At 36.0% G+C, this 21,461-nt stretch overlaps 1 protein-coding gene across 1 annotated transcript; it reads left to right on the forward strand.

Moving 5' to 3' along the window:
- Positions 1–18,966: 18,966 nt before the first annotated feature.
- Positions 18,967–21,071, forward strand: LOC148926362 (protein FAR-RED IMPAIRED RESPONSE 1-like). The gene is made up of 3 exons (XM_089059101.1): positions 18,967–19,528; positions 19,654–19,920; positions 20,959–21,071. The coding sequence occupies exons 1-3, from the start codon at positions 18,967–18,969 to the stop codon at positions 21,069–21,071; spliced, it is 942 nt and encodes a 313-aa protein (XP_088915227.1).
- Positions 21,072–21,461: the final 390 nt, after the last annotated feature.

The following is a 21,461-nucleotide window of genomic DNA, read 5'->3' on the forward strand; positions in this document are numbered from 1 at the left end:
AAGAATACGTAGTGTGGGTCACTGTGTGCATAGAAAGAAATAACAGGTTTCCTAGGTCCAGCAAATCTGCTAGATCACACGGTCTAGGAACTCACTAGTCGTTGGGAAATCCTGGTCGTCGGACACACAGAGCACTTCTTCAAAAACCCTCAACCACTTATACTAAAACCTAGCACAGGGAAGTAGGGATCGATCCCACAGAGATGGATGCATAATAATCATGCTCAAGGATTTGGGAATTGTTTTTGGGTTGGCTGCTGCCACGCATTTTTTTTGGGTTGAGGAAATTAAACTAAACTTGAGATTTTGAACTGCTACGCTAACAGCTAGATCTAGGCGAAATAACAAAAGCATGCACGTAAACTAGAACCGAAACAATCACTAGATCTGAGAGACTATTCTAAATTACCTAGATCTGGGAAATAAACCGACGGTGGGGACCATAACTGAAAAAGCAGAGTACGGACGAAAAGCGGGAAAAACAACTAACTAAGGTAATAACTAACAGCGACATCATCTTCTTCAACCAATTTGCATAAAAACTCAGAAGAAACAGGTATGAGCATAATAGGAAACAGAGCAGACTGGATTTTAACGATTAAATGAAGAACAATTAAGAACTAAACAGATCTACGGATGCTAGACGAAGTAAAACGGAAAGTAAAAAGAAAACTCAAAATCCATGCATAACTCGACTTCCCCTGTTCAAATCCAACCTCGGATGCTAAATCCACTCCAGATCCAAGCATCCGACACAAACTCCAGCAAAAAAAAAACATTCCATAACTTCAGATTCAACCAACAACCTCCGATCAACAACAACACCGCAGATCTACAGCCAAATTCCCCAGATCGAGCACCAAAGTGACAGAAACAGAGATCAACATGCAACTCGCCGAAATAAAAACTCTTAACAGCAGGATCAACGTAGATCAACACGAAATAACACAAATATAACTAAAACTAAGAAATGCATAGATAATCAGTAACATCAACAACCAAATCGACTTCCAAAAGTGAAGTTCGAACGAAATAGAGTGCAAAAGAACCGAAAGTAAATAGATTGTATCTTCGCCCTCACGCTGACGGTGTTACGATGGAATTTCTCTGAAGATTTGACCCCTTGAAACCTAAACTACCCCAGAACTCCCATTTCCCAAGCGTGTGTGTGTGTGAGAGCTAAGAGTGAAAAAGTTCTCTGTTGTGTGTTGCATGCTCCTCTATTTATAGGCGTTGAAGTGGGGCCCAGCGAGGTATAGATAGACTTTGTTGCCCTCGGCAATTGACTCCCTTCTTCTAGCCTTCTTTTCCTTAAATTCTACTCACTTCTCCTTCATTCTTTCGCTAGTCCGTTCCCTCCAGCATCTCCTGGATCTAGCGATTCTGTCACACACCTGGCTTAGAAATTGTGTTAGACCCAGCAAAATATAGTGCTTTTCACATATAACCGATGCATGAAATTAGCCTTATCACTCTACAAGGCATTATGGTGTATTTAAATCTGTAATAATTCATAATTAGAACACTCCTAAAAACTAACGATGAAGTAAAGACAAGTTTCCATTTAGTCTAGAATGATAATAGGTCATAATAAAGACAAATCGCGACATACAATGCGTACAAACTATCTTCCATGAAAATCGGTCATACTAAACACAAATCAAAGCATAGCAGAAAAATCGATCAGATAATATAAGTGAAAAGATTCATAAAACAGAAGACAGTGACAGTCAAAAATACAAAAATATGACTCAGAGCATAACAAACAAATGAAAATGCTATGGAAAGATTTCCATAACATGTATTCTCAAGAACGGGGTATGATTGATTATCTACGTGCGAAGTAGAATGTGTGTCGGATGCCATATTTGTAGGTTACTATTATGACCGCCGGCTGAAATAAAAAATGATATGAGAAACGATGGTATAGAGTATTAACTTGCAGTATATATAGGATCTGCCAACGACGATGATATTGAATTGAAAATGGAACAGATTAATCTGCAACACGACACAACGACGAAATCTGGACACTAATTGCACAAGAATAATAAATCTCCTTGGAGTTAAGATTAATGGAAGATGAATGGAAGATCGTCTGACGAATATGGGAGATATGAAAGAGTAGAAGTTATGGAATGATAATTCATCACTCACGCATATAATTTGTCAGTAAGAGGCAAAATTATAGGAATTGCATAACAGACGTTTAGATGATATGACATAAATAACCCTAGAGGACTATTAGAGATTAGAATAATAATATTTAAGACATTAATATAGTCATTGGATCGTATAATCTTAAGATGATCTGAACTAATCCTAAGGACCAGATTCGGCCTTGATTTCTTTATTTAAACAAATTTTTGTTGATCAAAATCATATATATATATATATATATATATAGAGAGAGAGAGAGAGAGAGAGTTGTGATCAATGTCGAACCATTCTTAAAGACCGAATTAGAGACCAAATCTCATCCACCCATTAATCACATCTAATGGTTATTAATAATTTCTGATTTTTTTATTCATTTGAATTGGTAAATGGTAGTTTAGGAATGTGCGGTTCTTCCTTCCTTCCCAATTCCAACCCACTTCTCTTTCTCTCTCATCGTCACTCTCTGTCAATTTAGATAAAGACTACCCCTACCAATCCCTCAATTTCGTTGAATTGATGGAAATAGAACTGAAGAAAATGTTAGACACAGTCCAATCAATCCACGACGAGATGTTCTATCTACGTGAAAGGGAGGAAGAGATGTAGTTGCTGAATAAAGCTACTAACAGCAATATGTTCTGGTTTAATTTTCTATCGATTCTTGTTTGCCTATCAGTATCTAGAATCCAGCTATGGCGATTTGAAATCTTTCTTCGAGAAAAAGAAGCTATGGCATTTCTGCGTACTGTAAATTTACTTAGAGAAGGGATGAATTACAGTTTTGATTCGATTTGGCAACAGAACAGTAATAAATTTCATTTTGTGTTGTTAAAAAAAAATTCCCTCATTCTGCTCGCCTCCGAGCGCTTTGCTGGAAAATTGGTCCGTTACGAAATTGGGATTACACCGTCGAGGAATTGATGGAGAACAGCTACGACGACATTGACATTGCCTAGTTTAGCGCGGGATGGAGCATAAGCACGGAGTTTAGCTTGATTGCGCCAGAGCTGCTCTATGTTCTCCATCTGCCACAACTCAATTGATTTTCTGATATAGAGTATCGAGTTATAATATTTTATCGAATAATTCAAACTAGTTTGTATATGCTACAAACCTGATGTTTCTGATGCTATCCCCGGATTCAAAATAGCGGGCTGTTTTGAAGTAACATTACCACCAGATAAATTCTTCATATTCGTCATTTCTAGAAAAAAAAGAGAGGATTATTTTAGTCAATGAGTTAAATGACATGTTGTATTAAATCAAAATATGATGAGAGTTTATGAATTAAACCCATTAGTTTCTCTGTGGGGGTAATATTCTTCACTATAGCCTACAATTTCTTATCATCTGCATATAGCACAGTTTGTATGTTCATTCATGTGTGCATTAACATGAATGAAGTAATAAAGTGTATGAATGAAGTATGTTCATTCATGTTCATTGATGTGTGCATTCATGTATGTTCATTCATGTTCTCTGTGGAGGTAATATTCTTCACTATAGCCTTCAATTTCTTATCCTCTGCATATAGCACAGTTTGTATGTTCATTCATGTGTGCATTTACATGAATGGGGTAATAAAGTGTATGAATGAAGTAACATGGAACATGAATGGAGTAAAAAGGTGTATGAATGAAGTACTTGCCTAAGTAATTTGATAGTATTTCCAAAGAATACTTGCATTCTTCTTCTTAGAGGAATTTAAACATATACATAAGAATACAGAATAAAGCTACAACATATCATATACAATTATAGATAGTTCACTTATAATACTATGTTACTTCATTTAATGTGATTTTCACTTTATATTACTTTATTAAAGACACAACTAACTTCATTATATCAATTTACTACTTCATCAAAAAGAATATGTAAAGTTTATTTTAATGTGCAAACAACACATCAGTTAAAGATGTTACTTCATTATAATGTTTTATTACTTCATTTTTAGAGTCATTTACTTCATTATAATGATTTATTATTTCATTTTAGTAATAGTATAAACATATCATTTATATTACTTCATTATCATAACTTATTACTTCATTATATGAATTCAATACTTCAGAACAACTAGATTATAGTTCATATGAAAACAGATCATTTATATTACTTCATTATCATAATTTATTACTTCATTTTATCATTTTACTACTTCATTAAAAAGAATATGCAGTTCATTTTAATGTGCAAACAAGTCAGCATTAAATCCTAAAACCTTAAACCCTTGCAACACAGTAAATAGATAGTTTATATTTAGTGTCTATTACTTCATTACAATGCTTTATTACCTCATTTTACGAATTTACTACTTCATCAAAAAGAATATGTAGTTTATTTTAATGTGCAAACAACACATCAGTTAAAGATGTTACTTCATTATAATGTTTTATTACTTCATTTTTAGAGTCATTTACTTCATTATAATGATTTATTATTTCATTTTTGTAATAAAACATATTGTATAAACAGATCATTTATATTACTTCATTATCATAACTTATTACTTCATTATATGAATTCAATACTTCAGAACAACTAGATTATAGTTCATATGAAAACAAATCATTTATATTACTTCACTATCATAATTTATTACTTCATTTTATCATTTTACTACTTCATTAAAAAGAATATGCAGTTCATTTTAATGTGCAAACAAGTCAGCATTAAATCCTAAAACCTTAAACCCTTGCAACACAGTAAATAGATAGTTTATATTTAGTGTCTATTACTTCATTACAATGCTTTATTACCTCATTTTACGAATTTACTACTTCATCAAAAAGAATATGTAGTTTATTTTAATGTGCAAACAATACATCAGTTAAAGATGTTACTTCATTATAATATTTTATTACTTCATTTTACGAATTTACTACTTCATCAAAAAGAATATGTAGTTTATTTTAATGTGCAAACAACACATCAGTTAAAGATGTTACTTCATTATAATGTTTTATTGCTTCATTTTTAGAGTCATTTACCTCATTATAATGATTTATTACTTCATTTTAGTAATAAAACATATTGTATAAACAGATCATTTATATTACTTCATTATCATAACTTATTACTTCATTATATGAATTCAATACTTCAAAACAATTAGATTATAGTTAATAGGAAAACAAATCATTTATATTACTTCATTATCACAATTAATTATTTCATCTTATCAATTTACTACTTTATTAAAAAAATATTTAGTTCATTTTAATGTGGAAACAAGTCAGCTGAGTTAAATGTCAAAACATTAAACACATGCAACACAATAAATAGATAGTTCATACGTAGTGTCTATTACTTCATTACAATACTTTATGACCTCATTTTACGAATTTAATACATAGATAATTTCATTATATTAATTTAATTCACAAGAAGCCAAACATATCACAGATCCTTAATAGCTCAGTTATGAATTTCAAAATCCAATATGTTGAACTTGGGCAAGTGAAATGATCTCAGACTCTTTGGCTTTAAATATTAGTGAATGCTTGAGCAAGGTTTGAGGATATTTTGAACACCTGCATCAGCAATAACCAAAGACGACTCACAGTGTCTGATTCAGATTCAGTCAAGAGTCAAATACGAACTCAGAGAAGAAGTTAATGTAAATTCATGCCAATACTAAGAAATTAACAAAATTCAACGTATTTATCTTAGACCTTAACAGAGGGATGGTCTAAAGATTGTATCAAAGCAATGAGAGGACACATAGCTTTGGTCCATTCTTTAGACCCTCCTACATCTCAGCTCCATGCCCTCAGCTTTTTCGTGCAGGTACATCTCCGCAACAAGAGGTCACGCAGCTTGAAGAGCACAATGTGCAGTTTCTCCTCCTGCTTGCTTCTTCTTTTCCGAGTATTTTCATGCAAGATAAGTATCCATACAAGATTCATCATCAGTAATTGCATCAACTCCAGACCACTGCACCAGGCTCATTTGTCTCTGCTGATCGCTTTCACCTGTCTTCAAGACCAAAAATATCATTTGAAAAATTGTACTTCGAAGATAAAACCAAGTACTCCTATTTAGCTTGGAGGAGGACGATAGATAAATGCACCAAAGTAATACAGGACTGATAAAGTAAAAGCATAATGTTATCAAAAAAAAAAGCCAGAGTATCACTCTCTTGGCAAGTAAGCCTCACAATTTCTATTAATGCAGAGGATAGATCAGGGGCGGATCTAGTAAGGAGGATAGATCCGAGTATCAACCATTTTGGATATATGGATTCGATCTAGATGCTTAATCTACCGATTAAATGTTGAACTGATAGGCAGAAGTTCTGAATCGTAGATGAAAGTGGTCGATTTCAGTGGTATTTTGCTGGCGATGATCGATGGAAGATGAAGATATGAAGATGAACTAGGTTTTGTGAGAGAAGTTTTGAGAGAGAAGAAGTTTTTCCGGCGAAAACACGTGAGTGGAATGAGTAAATTTTTTGAATTTTTACCCTAATTTATGAAATTACATAAATACCCTCGCATTGAAGTAAATTGAGTATATAATGAAGTGCGAAAAATAACCTTTGATGATCTAATCTAATCCATCAAATTCAAGATCCTGTGATCCAGATTCGGTCTCTAGTTCGGTCTTTAAGTGTCACGACCGCACTTTGCTAAGGATAGCGAAAGCGGGTAAATCGCGACTAATGGGAGGGATTAAAGAAACGGAGAAAGAAACGGGGATTCTGTCTCAGAAACATCTCTTCGACCCTACGGTCCTGTGGCTGGGGTGGTGGTGAGGGTGGTGAAGGCGGTGGAACAGGTGATGGGGGTGGTGTCACTTCATACCAATCTCCTTGTACTTTCTCCTCCAAGATAGGGAGTTCCCTTCGGCCTCGACCTCGGCCTCTCCCACGTCCTCGGCCTCGTGGCCCATCAGCTCTCCTTGGAGGCATCCTAATTGTTCGTGCAATTACTCGTTAAGTACTATCAAAATTTTGAGGACAAAACATAACAACTGAATCATAGAGGCGAACACAACTTTTCCAAGATAACGAATTTTCCATAAAAACATCAGATCAGTACATCCTCAAAGGAATAAAAGAGTCTGCCTCGAAAGGACTTTTTACAAAAGATGAATCCTAAAACGTACGCCCAAGTACGTATTGTGAAGCCCCGATACTGCGGAACATCACTAAAGTACTTAGCCACTGCCCTCCTAACATCCCGGGTCTTATGTGCTAACAAAACGTGATCTACTGAAAGTCCTAGAAAGAAAAGAACAACTACATCAGAACGCCATCATACTAGGACGTTCCTGATAGTACAACCTCCCTACTGCTCACTGTCTGATCCCTCGGAGCTCACTCCCGAGCTCCCCTCAAAGTCATCATCACTGTCCTCGACCAAGACGGGATCATCCGCTACTGCTCCTGGTAGATCCTCGTGTGCGGGCTGGGGCACCTCTGGGAATAGAGCCTCATCTAGGTCCATCTCAACTCGGAGGGCTTGCAGCCAAGCCTCCCACTCCTCTGACTGTCGCCGCAGACCGGCGTAAAAGTCCTAATCCCAGACGTGGGCCCGTGGTGGCACGTGCACCTCTAGCATCTGCCCCTCCCTCTCGGGGGCTCTCTCCTGTGCTACCATCGCGCGGTCCATCCATGGCTCCCCTAGGTCCTCCTCCTCATCCATAGCAACCATCGGGGCCTTGCCCCGCCCCTCGGGGTCGTATCCTGCGCCATCTAGCCGATGCATCTCTGGCTCTCGGCTGGGACCTGGGGGTAGGTCTGTAACAGTCTGCCGGGACGACCCTGCCTCGTGGTCGTGAACTCCCCGTGTGCCGTCCTCGGGACGGATCGACGAGCGCCATTGAAGTGGGGGTGGCGGTAAGTCACCTTCCGCAATAGGCGGAACCTCTGGGTAGTGTACGCCGTGCAGGAAGATGAAAGACACGAAGCCGCGGAAATCCCCCACCTCCTCCTGGGTGTCGATCCTCCTATAGATATAGCTACTGGACAGCCACTCGACCCATGCCCCCCACTCCTCGGGGAGTACGGAGATCAGCTGGTGGATGCAATCGAGCTCAGTAGTGCCGCCGTACTGGTGGGTCTTCTCCCACAGCTGGTAAAACCTACTCAAGATCGGTACTATGCTCTCCCCTACGTACGGTCGATAAGCTCTGAACTCGCGGAGCGCGTACTCTGTGCAACTCTCATAAATACTCAACGGGGGTCTAGTGGGATCACGTCCCTCCATCTACACAAAGGGTACGTCACAGGTCAGAAGGAGGTACTCAAAGAAAAACGTAGCGTAAAAGCGATGCATGAGAGTCTAAGTCAAAGGAATCCTCAACTAGAGCCACTATACTGTGTGATCTATCGTCAACAAACTAAGTTCACACCTCAAATCTAACGTTTCTAAAGGGTCTCGGGAAACGTGATGGAATCGATACTCTCTTTCGGATCTAATCGAGTGGCATAGCCACAGTGAGGATCTATCTTGTGCTATTCCCTTATAGCATCGTCACTGTGGATCACGCTTTCGTGCCTAACTCTGTCTAGCATCGTCTCAAAATTGTTGCTTAGGAAAGCAATTATAGGATTTATAGTTCATCCTTTGTAGTCTCATCCCGAGCTACATTCTTTAAGGAAACTCTTTTTCACACTATGTTCTTTCATTCTCGACTGGGTATATCTTTTGTCACACTTGCATCGGTTATCTCAAAACTTCACTTCTTTACTTCCAACTTGGTTGAACGTCATGGAGATGATCGAGTCGATTACTTGGAATGATCTAGTGAACAAGTCTAGATCTTGACTGAAGAAAAGTTTGGATCTCAGAGCAGGAAAGAAACTGAGTGCTCTGATACCACCCTGTCACGACCGCAGTTTGCTAAGGATAGCGAAAGCGGGTAAATCGCGACTAATGGGAGGGATTAAAGAAACGGAGAAAGAAACGGGGAAAGAACTTGTGAATATGCCCGAAGGCCAAGTCGATCATATCATAGAATAGAAGTCAAATGTACCATTACATGGTCTTAGAACTAGAATAAACATTACATCAATAAATCAGAGTTCGAAGGTGAGATTCTAAGATGTCTCACTTCACAAAAGAGCAGCGGAATAAGTCCATACTAGACGACTTCGTGTATGAAGACACGAATCGTGAAAAGATCCACTTGATTATTTAGTAGCATCGAATCCGATCATTTCTCCATCCTCTTGACGTTCAACCTGCACATTTATAAATACATGCAGGGCTGAGTACAGGAGTACTCAGTGGACACATGCCGAAAACAAAACATACAATATATATAGTTGTCATCCATCCACAGTATCACACAGGGGTTTTTCTTAAAAGGCCCGAGCATACTAAATTCTCTTGTGATCTTAAAAGTCCGACTGCAGTCTAAGTTCTTTTGGATCCTCGCCTTATCTGAAAATCGTGTACCGTGAAGGTGGCCACCTTCAGCGGACACATCGCCGGCCAACAGCTGATGGCTCACGGCTCTCGTGCACATTATTCCGAACAGGATTTGCGGTCCTATTGGGAACCGAATTCGTTAAACTCGGGCTGGCATCGCCAAAACCCACGGGCTATTACCCCAACAGATAGGCCTCAAAACAAACATTTTATGGCATGACAACAACTTTAAAATAATCACTGCTTCATTTTTGAGAAAATGATTTTTCATAACTTCAAAAGTATTTGCTTTATATCCACACTATAGTGCTGGATATTAAAAGAAAGCCCATCTGATGTGCTTATGTCTCAACTCAATTACTCGCTTTGGCCTCACTCGCCCTCGAGCAATTTATCCCTTGAAAATAAATAGCGTAGCACGCTAATTAATACTTGAATTATTTCTCTTTAGAAAGAATGCATGCATCCTATTGGATAGCACCTATATCTCAGTCTCGGCCTATAGGATTTTTCTTAATCCTGCCTCGGCTTTACTACTCTGCAGAGTGTATTTATTCTCTTTATTAACTCGGAGAAATTCTATTTTCTCTAACTTAAATATTCGGGCACTTATTAACAAGAATAGGAATTCTTGGAAAGTCTCTTCAAAATCCTTCTCTTCGGATTTTTCTTAAGGCCGCCCATGGCGTCGCGGGGCGACGCCGGTCGGCTTTCGCGTCTCCCACCTTAATACTTCCCTTTCTCGAAGTTTAAATAATTTATTTAAACATTTATTTCTCGACTTGTGAGCTCCAACCCAAATATTTTTCCACCTCCGGAAACTTAGTAATTGTTTGGGAATTAATTTATTGTTCCATCTCAAATCCTTAAATAAATTCCAACTTTTCATAATTAATTTCTTGGCTCAAAGCCCACTGCATTCACTTACTTAAATACTAGGGCCCAACTTAATTAAATTAAAGCCTCTTCTTACTAGCCCAACTCCTCAATTGCTTAACTTGGCCCAATCAACTCAAGTGGCCCAATAAGATAGAAATGGGAACCCAAAATACTCTTCTCCCATCGCCATTCCTTGAAATCGAAAATGGAGAACCGACAGCAGCGGCTTCCTCCCTCTCGCCCGATTCTCGGCGAAGTCGACGTCCCCTGCGTCGCCGGCGCGCCTCCTCACCGATTCACATCTCAATCCTCAACGATCCGCCATCCCTTCACTTTCCCCCAAATTTTCGAGGAGCGGAGGAGTAGTGGTGCTCTGGTTTCAAATGCGGCTTCTCCGGCGGTTCATGCCAAACGCCGGCACCGCCGTCGTCGCCGTCGCCACGCCACGCAGCTCCGGCGTGCAGAGGCGCTGCCCGCGTCGCCTCCCGCGGCAGGGTCGCCGATCGATGGGGAAAGGCATCGCCTTTCGTCCTCCGCCAAGTGTGGAACCCGAACCTAGCATCACCCCCGCCGTCAGCCGTGGCGAGTGACGCCGCCGGTTGATCCCCCCTTGCTGCGCCAGCGCTTGCTTCCTCGCCGGTCCGCCTCCCCGTCTAAGCTAAGTCACCCTTCCCTTTCCCCTTTACTCATTCCTTTGAGTTATGGCAGTGAGTGCTTGATGGAAAACTTGATGGGGCATTTGTTGTTTTCATAGATTAATTCTTGAGAGCTTATGGGATTGGTGATTTGTTGTTGTTCTTGCGAAACGTGTTGTTGGTTCATGACTGCTTTAGCTACTGCCTTGGTGTTCTCCTATGAATCTAAGTTCTCATGACTTGCTCAAGCTATGGTGCAACACTATTGATCTAAATTCTTGGCTAAGTGTTGGTAACTCTACATGATGCAAGTTTGGTTGTTGGTGTTGAGGTACTTACCTCACTTGGTGGTTCCTCTTGCTTGTTGGCTGCCCTCCTTGCTCCTCTTCCACTCCTTGTTGGTTTCGAATTTTTATGGAGGAAGAGAAGGCAGGGGCTTTCCTTTATGTAGCCATGGTTCTTGGCTTTTTGGAACTGTTCTTGGCGGCTCCTAAATCGATATGGGGCTGCTATTCTTGAGCTACTAGTTGGCTCTCTTTTGAGCTTTGTGACTATGCTTTTCATGCCAAATTGATGCAATTTTTGGATGACATCCTTGGCTGTATTTTCAGCCTTGTTCTTGGTGTAAGGAGGGATCTTGCTTACTCCCATTTAGGCCTAGATGATGACTTCATCCCTTGTCTACTATTGTCTCTATTGCTCTATGTGGAGAATTGGGGATGTCTCGGTTCTTGGGCATATTTTTTTCGATTCCATGGCAGCAATGTGATGTCTTGATCATCACTTACCTTATTGGTGAAAGCCAAAATCCTTGCTCTTTTATTGGAATTTTTCTAACCTCTTTGGTGGCTATTTTTTTGTAGGTTTCTTTGGTGTAGCTTGGCTATCAAGGTGGTGTAGAAGTCGAGAGAGAGGAAGAGATGATCCTCCTCAAGATCCTCATGATCCTCTTCTTGGAAAGATCCAATTGTTGGTTTGGAAACCATAGTCATACTTTCCATTTTCATGTAATTTAGAGTCTCTACAGAAGAGTCGTAATATAAGAGTGTATTGTCACTTTCACTTATGTAAGCACTATGTGAATAAATTCTTCGACATTCTTGTGTAATTTGTTCCTCAATTATTTATCTAATAAAAGCATAGCTTTACTTTTATCCTTGACACAAAATTTCTTTGCACTTTATTTCATCCAACGAAAAATACTTGCATTACTCCAAATTCGAAAAAAACGAGGAAAGTACGATTACACATCTTCTAAATGAAATTAATTACGCTAATAAATCCGATATATCTCGAAAGAAGGGAACGAATTTCCGGGGCGTCACATTAAGGGTGGATTTGTGGTTAATATGACTATATATATATATACATGGGTGCGATCATATCATAACTCATATTTATGTGATAACCTAATAACCCTATCATTTTATGGGTCAAAAGTATCATTTTTACTAAAAATGATATTTATACACGATAAAATGATATTTTTTCAGCATGCATAAAATGATACTTTTTTCCATAAAATGATATTATGTTCTATAAAATGATATTTTTCGTCCATAAAATGAGGGTTATTAGGTTATCACCATAAATATGGGTTATGATATGATCACGTCCATATATATATATATATATATATAGAGAGAGAGAGAGAGAGAGTCTCATTATCCACAAATCCACTCTTAAAGACCGAACCACCGAACCTATCAAATTAGGGCTTTTAGATCTAGTTTTTTATGGATAAGATACATAAATTTATAAATTATTTTCGCCTTCATCACGAGCCTATTTTAATTCATCCGAAGGTAAATAAGTCATACTAACATGTTACGAAAATTTAACTTCGTTCCAGAATATATTACTTCATTCTAGTAGGTTTTTACTTCATTCTAGTAGGTTTTTACTTCATTCATTCCAGTAGGTTTTTACTTCATTCCAGTACGTAAATGTGGTTTCGCCGTCGCGTGCCGTTCTTTCTCTCTACAATATCTATCACCACTGCCATGGTGCTAATATGGTTTAATAAACACATGGAATAATGTAATAAATTATTGGAATGAAGTATATGTAGAAGCATTTGAAGTCCTACTGGAATAAAGTAAAAATCTTATCCAATGAAGTAATAACGTTTCTGAATGAAGTAATAAACTCACTTGAATAAATTGCATTTTTAAATGTTAATTAAGCAAAAACCCACGTCAATGAATTTGAATGAAGCATATGTTGAATCATTTCAAAACCTATTGGAAGCAAGTAAAAACATGTTATAGTTTCAAGGTATTACGTACAGAATGAAGTAATGAACCTATACAATGAAGTAAAATGGGCTTGTAATGAAGCCGAAAAAATTTTCACAGCAGCACATCTCATCAAAAAAATTAGATCTAATGGCCCAGATTTGGTCTCTAGTTCGATCTTTAAAATTGGTTCGACATTGATCACAACTCTATATATATATATAGGGGAGTGTTATATTGCTAACTCAATGCTTAATTGCTAACTACAACTCATTAATAGCCATTAGATATTCAAATTAAAGGCCTAGATCATCAACTACGAAATGTCAATACGATCAACAAAAAACGTCAATAAGGTCATAGGATTAATTCCAAAAAATATCAATAGGGGTATTAATGTCAAGTTAGTTATAACTAACTTTTAAAAGAAATCCCAAAACTTTAAATTCATATAACATATATCAAATTAAAGATAATTTTATAAGGATTCCAACGATATACTACATGCATATGTTCCGACGTCAAAATTTGAAAAAAAAAATCTAAAATTTTCGTATTTTTCGTACACAAACTAATGTCAATACAACTAAGATAATATGTCAATATAAAGCATATACAATGTCAATCCTAAATTTGTGTTGACATTCTCAAAGCATTGTGTTGATATTTTCGAAACACTATATTGACATTTTCATCCAAAACCCTAATTTGGCATTTTTTTTTTCGATTTAATTAATAAAAATGAAAATTACACGTGGAAAATTGTAGACCACATGTTTTTTAAAATCATGTGGCCTTAAATTAGTTGTAGTTAGCAATTAAATGATGAGTTAGCAATTGATCACTCCCCTATATATATATATATATATATATATATATCTATATATATATATATATATATATATATATCTATATATATATATATATATATATATGGGGTGCACTAGGGTGCCACCATAGATAGGATAACACCATACCACCAATATAGTCCGTTACATCTCGTTTATGGACTCCTAGGATTAAGTTTCGTGAAAAAACACGGGTTTGCAGTGTACAGTATTAGATATTGCAGTCTACTGCATTAGATACTGCAGTCGTGGTAAACTGCAATACTAAGACTGCAATATTTAATGAACAGCACTGCAATCTGGTAACGTAAAATTAGAAATTTCCTATTTTACCCCTCCGTGTTTTTACACGTGGCAGCATGACAAGCACACGATTTTCAGATCCAGTGGCCTAAAATGGTGGTATGGTGTTACAATAAAGAGGGTTGTCATCTTAGTACATCCCTATATATATATATATATAGGGGAGTGTTATATTGCTAACTCAATGCTTAATTGCTAACTACAACTCAATAATAGCCATTAGATATTCAAATTAAAGGCCTAGATCATTAACCACAAAATATCAATACGATCAACAAAAAACGTCAATAAGGCTATAGGATTAATTCCAATAAAAATCAATAGGGGTATTAATGTCAAGTTAGTTATAACTAACTTTTAAAAGAAATCCCAAAACTTTAAATTCATATAACATATATCAAATTAAAGATAATTTTATAAGGATTCCAACGATATACTACATGCATATGTTCCGACGTCAAAATTTGAAAAAAAATATCTATAATTTTCATATTTTTCGTACACAGGCTAATGTCAATACAGCTAAGATAATATGTGAATATAAAGCATATATAATGTCAATCCTAAATTTGTGTTGACATTCTCAAAGCATTGTGTTGATATTTTCGAAACATTATATTGACATTTTCATCCAAAACCCTAATTTGGCGTTTTTTTTAAAAAAAATTTCGATTTAATTAATAAAAACGAAAATTACATGTGGAAAATTGTAGACCACACATTTTTTAAAATCACGTGGCCTTAAATTAGTTGTAGTTAGCAATTAAATGATGAGTTAGCAATTGATCACTCATGATCAATTGAGATTATTTAGGCTAATTGAGAAATGAGATGCAATATCAGCCACTCATTTTTATTAAATGAGTGGTCCAGATTTTGCCACACAATAAATATTATTAGATTAATTTAATATAAAAGGGTAAAACTATCTTTTCGCGTTATAATTTAGGGTTCTTCTTCATCTTTCATCTTTGATCGGCGATTCTGCTGAGATTTCAACGATTGAATCATATCTCTCATTGAATCTATTTTAACGATTTATGATTCAATTGATTTGCAAAATTAGACTCAGACGGTTTCAACGATTTCAACGATACCTGATTTCCGATTCAATTTTCGAAAAACAGACTACCTGTTCGACGGATTTCTTTGTTGATTTTGACATTTTTCGGTCGATTTTAACGACTTTGATTCTGTTTTTATCCTTTATTTGTTGATGCCCAGTCAAATTTGTTCCTAATTAGTTTTTTTTTTTTCTCATCTTTAGGTTCGATTTCAGTTCGTAATCAGCAGCTAAGTGTTATTTGATGGATTCTTCATCTTATTTCGAGTCTACGTCGACGAATGGTGAAGGTAGTTTGGTTTGATTTTCATTAACATGATTATTTTGTGTTTTGTTGGTGATTTATTCTCTGTTGACATGACTTATGTTGCTTGATAAATATTATGTGTTGTTGCTATGCTCTTTGTTGATTTTCTGTTTCATTAACATTATTTTGTTGTGTTATGTTGTTGATTTATGCTCTGTTGACATGATTTATGTTAAATATTCATTGTGTGTTTGAATTGGTGTATTCTAATTAAACTGGACATTTTGATCTTGGTAATTTGAAGCATGTTCTGATATTTTGGCTTACATAACTTATAACAATTGTCTAAGAATTTTACAAGAGTGCAGCCATCTCTTTAGAGATAACTATAGGGGTAATTTTCTGCTTTAATTGAAGCTACTTGAGAAATCAGCTCATTAATTCTTGGCCGAGGAAATAAACGTTAGTCTAAGTGGATCAATCTTTGGTTGGATTTTCTTGAATGTAAAAGTCCATATGATATAACCATGATGAGAGTCCTTTACTTGACATAAAAAAATTGGTTAGTTATTGGCTAAGCAAAAGACCATAAAGCCTGAGAAGGTTGAGAAACATGGTTGAGTTTGGAATGTATGGATATTTTAGGTGCACACTGTTAAACCCTTTTTCTTAATCAGTTATGAGCATTCAAGGGAGATGTATGGGTTATGAGCTCTTTGTTGATATTCTGTTTCATTAACTTTATTTTGTTGTGTTATGTTGTTGATTTATGCTCTGTTGACATGACTTGAAAATCTGTTGACATGATTTATGTTACTTGGTAAATATTATGTGTTGTTGTTATGCTCTTTCTGGACATTCTGTTTCATTAACATCATTTTGTTGTGTGATGTTTGTGATTTATGCTCTGTTGACATGATTTGAAAACCTGTTGACATGATTTATGTTACTTGGTAAATATTCTGTGTTGTTGTTATGCTCTTTGTGGACATTCTGTTTCATTAACATTATTTTGTTGTGTTATGTTTGTGATTTATGCTCTGTTGACATGATTTATGTGTACTTGTTAATTATTCTGTTGACATCGTCTGTTTGAATTGGTGTATTCTAATTAAACTGGACATTTTGATCTTGGTAATTTGAAGCATGTTCTGATATATTGGCTTACATAACTTATAACAATTGTCTAAGAATTTTACAAGAGTGCAGCCACCTATTTAGAGATAACTATAGGGGTAATTTACGTAAGTCTCTTGATTTGCGTTGACGTGACTTGAAAATCTGATGACATGATTTACGAATGGTGGAGGTAGTTTGGTTTAATTTTCATTAACATGATTTTTTTGTGATTTTTTTGTGTTATGTTGGTGATTTATGCTCTGTTGACATGACTTGAAAATCTGTTGACATGATTTATGTTACTTGATAAATATTCTGTGTTGTTGTTATGCTTTTTGTGGACATTCTGTTTCATTAACATTATTTTGTTGTGTTATGTTGGTGATTTATGCTCTGTTGACATGATTTATGTTACTTGTTAAATATTCTGTTGACATCGTGTGTTTGAATTGGTGTATTCTAATTAAACTGGACATTTTGATCCTAGTAATTTGAAGCATGTTCTGATATTTTGGCTTACATAACTTATAACAATTGTCTAAGAATTTTACAAGAGTTCAGCCACCTCTTTAGAGATAACTAAAGGTGTTATGTTGTTAATTTATGCTCTGTTGACATGACTTGAAAATCTGTTGACATGATTTATGTTCCTTGGTAAATATTCTATGTTGTAGGGTCTGTTATTCCAATTTGCAAGCCTGAGTTGAGGCCTTATGAAGGTCAAAAATTTTCTTCCCTTGAGGAAGGAATTTCCTTTTATGAAAAGTATGCTCAGGAGTGTTATTTTGATTGTCGAAGATTTGGAAATAGGTCTAGTGGTGGTGTTATTATTTTTCAGTATGTTGTTTGCAATTGACAAGGATTTCATACGGTAGATTCGTTGGATGTTGATGTTAGTGTATCTGAGGATGGTAATGTGTCTGATGATGATGAAGTATCTTCAAAGAAGAGACGTAGACGTGGCACCAAAAGTGGATGTGGAGCGAGAATTAGTTTTAAGTTTTTTTCTGATTTTGGTGATAAGTATTACCTTGTGCATCAGTTTGTTGAGGAACACAATCATGCTATGGTTGACAAAGATCCTAAGAGATTTATGAAAGGTAATCGCAGTTTGAATTATGTTCATCACAAGTTTGTTGAAGATTGCACCAAAGCTAACATCGGTCCTACCTATACTTTTAACTTATTAAAGGAGTTTTTCGGTGGTTATGATGTTGTTGGGTGTACATTGACTGATGTTAGGAATTGTTCACGTGATATTAAAGAGAAATTAAAATAAGTGGATGTGCAAATGATCCTAAATTAGATGCAAGAGAAGAAGAGAATTTGTGAAGGGTTTTTTTACAAATATCAATTATCACCTGAAGATAATAAGTTAGTGAGCTTATTCTGGTCTGATGCTGAGTCTCGGAAGCATTACCACATGTTTGGAGATGTTGTAGCATTTGATACAACATATTCAACAAACATTTAGTTTATGTATTATACTTAGTAATTGACATAGATAGTAGTTGATATGGTAGTTGACATAGGATACATTTGTACTTTGCATCATTTCTGATTTAATAGTTGACATAGCATATACCTATAGTTGACATTATTGATGTTTTGTGTTGATGTATTTGTTCAATAGGTATCGTATGGTGTTTGGTCCATTTACCGGGAAAGACAATCATGGGTGTCCTATTGCGTTTGGATCTGGTTTCGTATCCGGTGAGAATTGTGATGCATTTTCATGGCTTTTCACTGTATGTGTTGAATGCATGGGTGTTGCTCCAAGAATCATAATCACTGACCAATATTGGGGAATGAGGCTTGCCATTGAGAAGGTATTACCTGGTACAAGGCATCGTTTGTGCATGTGGCATATTATGAGCAAGTTGTTTGAGAAGATACCTAAATCTATTTCTGACAGAGAAAAGTTTAGTAAGGAGTTTAAGTCTTGTGTTTGGTCAGAGTTGTTAGATCCGGATGAGTTTGATATATTATGGACTAGCATTGTTGAAAAATATGGTGTAGAAGATCATAAATGGTTTAAGGATATGTTTGCTATTAAACATATGTGGATCCCAGCCTTCTTTAGAGATGTTCCTATGGGTTCTTTAATGAGAACAACATATTTTTCAGAATCTGAAAACAGTTTTTTTAAGAGGTACTCGAAACCGTTGTTTAATTTTGCTGACTTCACTCTTCAGTATAATAATGCCATTGATGCTCAAAGGAATCAAACTGAAAGGCTTGACTATTATGATTCTGTAATCACTCCAAAATATGTCACTGATTTAGTATTTGAGAAGCAATTGGCATCTATATACACAGATAGGATGTTTAGAGTGGTACAAGAATTTATTGCTGAGGCTGATAAGAGTTGTCGGATGATTAGCATGTCCACATTGGAGAATATCGAGGTCTTCAAAGTTTCTGATGCTAGAAAGAAGACCTTTACAGTTACACATGAGATAGAGACTGAGTCATATGAATGTGAGTGTAAACTATTTTTAAGGTGTGGTTATCTATGCAGCCACCTTTTCTTCATCCTCGGAAACAAAGATGTCAACAATATTCCAAAGAAATATGTTGGTAACCGTTGGCTTAAAAGTGAATTACTAAAGGCAGTTCATGGTCTCACGAGTGATGATAGTGCGTCTGACATAGGTATTCAAACTATTTTCTATAGATATTTCAGTTTAAGTTTTAGCATGTGTTATTTAAGCTGTTGGCATATCTTATATAGGCTGTTGACATCTTATATAGGCTGTTGACATTTTATATGTGTGCAAGTTCTAACAAAGATGACAAACTACTGATTGCTAACAGGTGTCATGGTCGTTACTTTGATCTATATCAGCGTGCTTTTAGGAATAAAGATCATTTGTTTGATTTGGATAATTTGCTTGCGGGTATTGGTCCTCAAATCTTTAAAGATGACTATGCTGGATCGTCGTCTATTGATAAAAATGATTCAATCATGAATATATATGGTATTGTTGTACCTGAAAAAATAACTGCACATGCTCCAGATGTGGTTAGTACAAAAGGAGGTGCAAGTGACAAGAAAAGCAAGATTAAGTCAAGCATAGAGAAAGCAATTGAAAAAGCAAATAAACCTCATAGGCGTTGTGGAAAGTGTCATAAAATTACTGATCATAATGCTAGAAGCTGTGGAAGAAAGGAGACATGATTGTTTTTTAGTTGTTGACATAGACTACAAATTATTGACATTTTCTTGTTAGTTGTTGATATCTGATTTTACTCTCTGTTGACATCTATTTTATGATTCTGTTTTTTTAATTTCAAGTTTTGTTTTCTGAGTTGTACACCTTTATACAAGGTGTTGACATTTGGTTATAAGTAGTTGACTTTTTAGTACAACTTGGACTCTACCTTGCTTTCGTGCTCCATCATTTTTTTAAGGTGCACATGTCAACAATTAAAAATCATGTCAACTATATATACTGGCCATGTCAACAACTAATATAATTATGTCAACTATGGTGCACATCGTGTCAACCGCACAATACCAGTCATGTCAACTACGGTACATATCGTGTCAACCGCACATACCAGTCATGTCAACTATGTTTCAAGCCATGTCAACTACACGTACAAGTCATGTGAACAATACATAGAAAACATGTTGACAACAATTGTAAGTCATGTCAATTACATGTACTAGCCATGTCAACAACTAATATAATTATGTCAATTTTAAGTTGTTGACATAATATTTATTTTCCAAGTTGTTGACACTTTATACAAGCTGTTGACATTTTGTTATAGGTTGCTGATATTTCAATCAAATTGTTTACATTTCAATACAATTTGTTGAACTTATTAACATTTGTTATAACTGCTAATTTCAAAAGTCAGAATGCATAATAATCATTTTAAAACCAATCCAAAAGATAAGTTAACATCAAACATTAAAATCTGTTTTTGTTCACTTCATCTTTCTACAACTAAACAACTTCTTGTATTTGTTGTTTAGCTTATACAATTTGTCCATGTTTGCTTCCATCCAATCATGAGCTAGTTGTAACATTGGCGATCTCTGGTTATTATAAATTGATGCAATCATCGTGCAGCAATATCTTCCCCTGAGTATTTGGATAATCTTCAGACTACGCGCAGAGAAGCCGATATCCCAATCACGCGCAGAGAAGCCAATAATCTTCTTTCAACCTCATTATCTATCTGAGAAAAAAAATTTCTCTTTGCTGTTGAACCATCCCAATTTTCCTGCCGATTTGTTACATTGAAGTTCTGCATTTAAAATTTTTGGTTAGGGAGACATCTGACTCAAACAGTTTACATATAATTTAATATTACTTACACATGGAGATGTACTCATGAAAAAGCGTGAAAGTGATGTTGTTGGCCTTTCATTTTCTCTGTTGTTCAGGTATGAAGCCCACGCGTTAATTACACCCACATTAATTTCAACATGGGGCTTCAGTGATAAAAACAATTCCTTGGTCGCACAAGTAAAATCATCTTCATAAACGCATGCATTTATGAAATAAAGTTATACAAAAGACATATGAACAATATTCATAAATTATGTTTACTGCATAGAAAACTAAAAATA

Source organism: Salvia hispanica, chromosome 5 (assembly GCF_029641045.1).
Source record: "Salvia hispanica isolate PSC_SH4W2 chromosome 5, Shi_PSC_v1, whole genome shotgun sequence".
NCBI lineage: Eukaryota > Viridiplantae > Streptophyta > Magnoliopsida > Lamiales > Lamiaceae > Salvia > Salvia hispanica.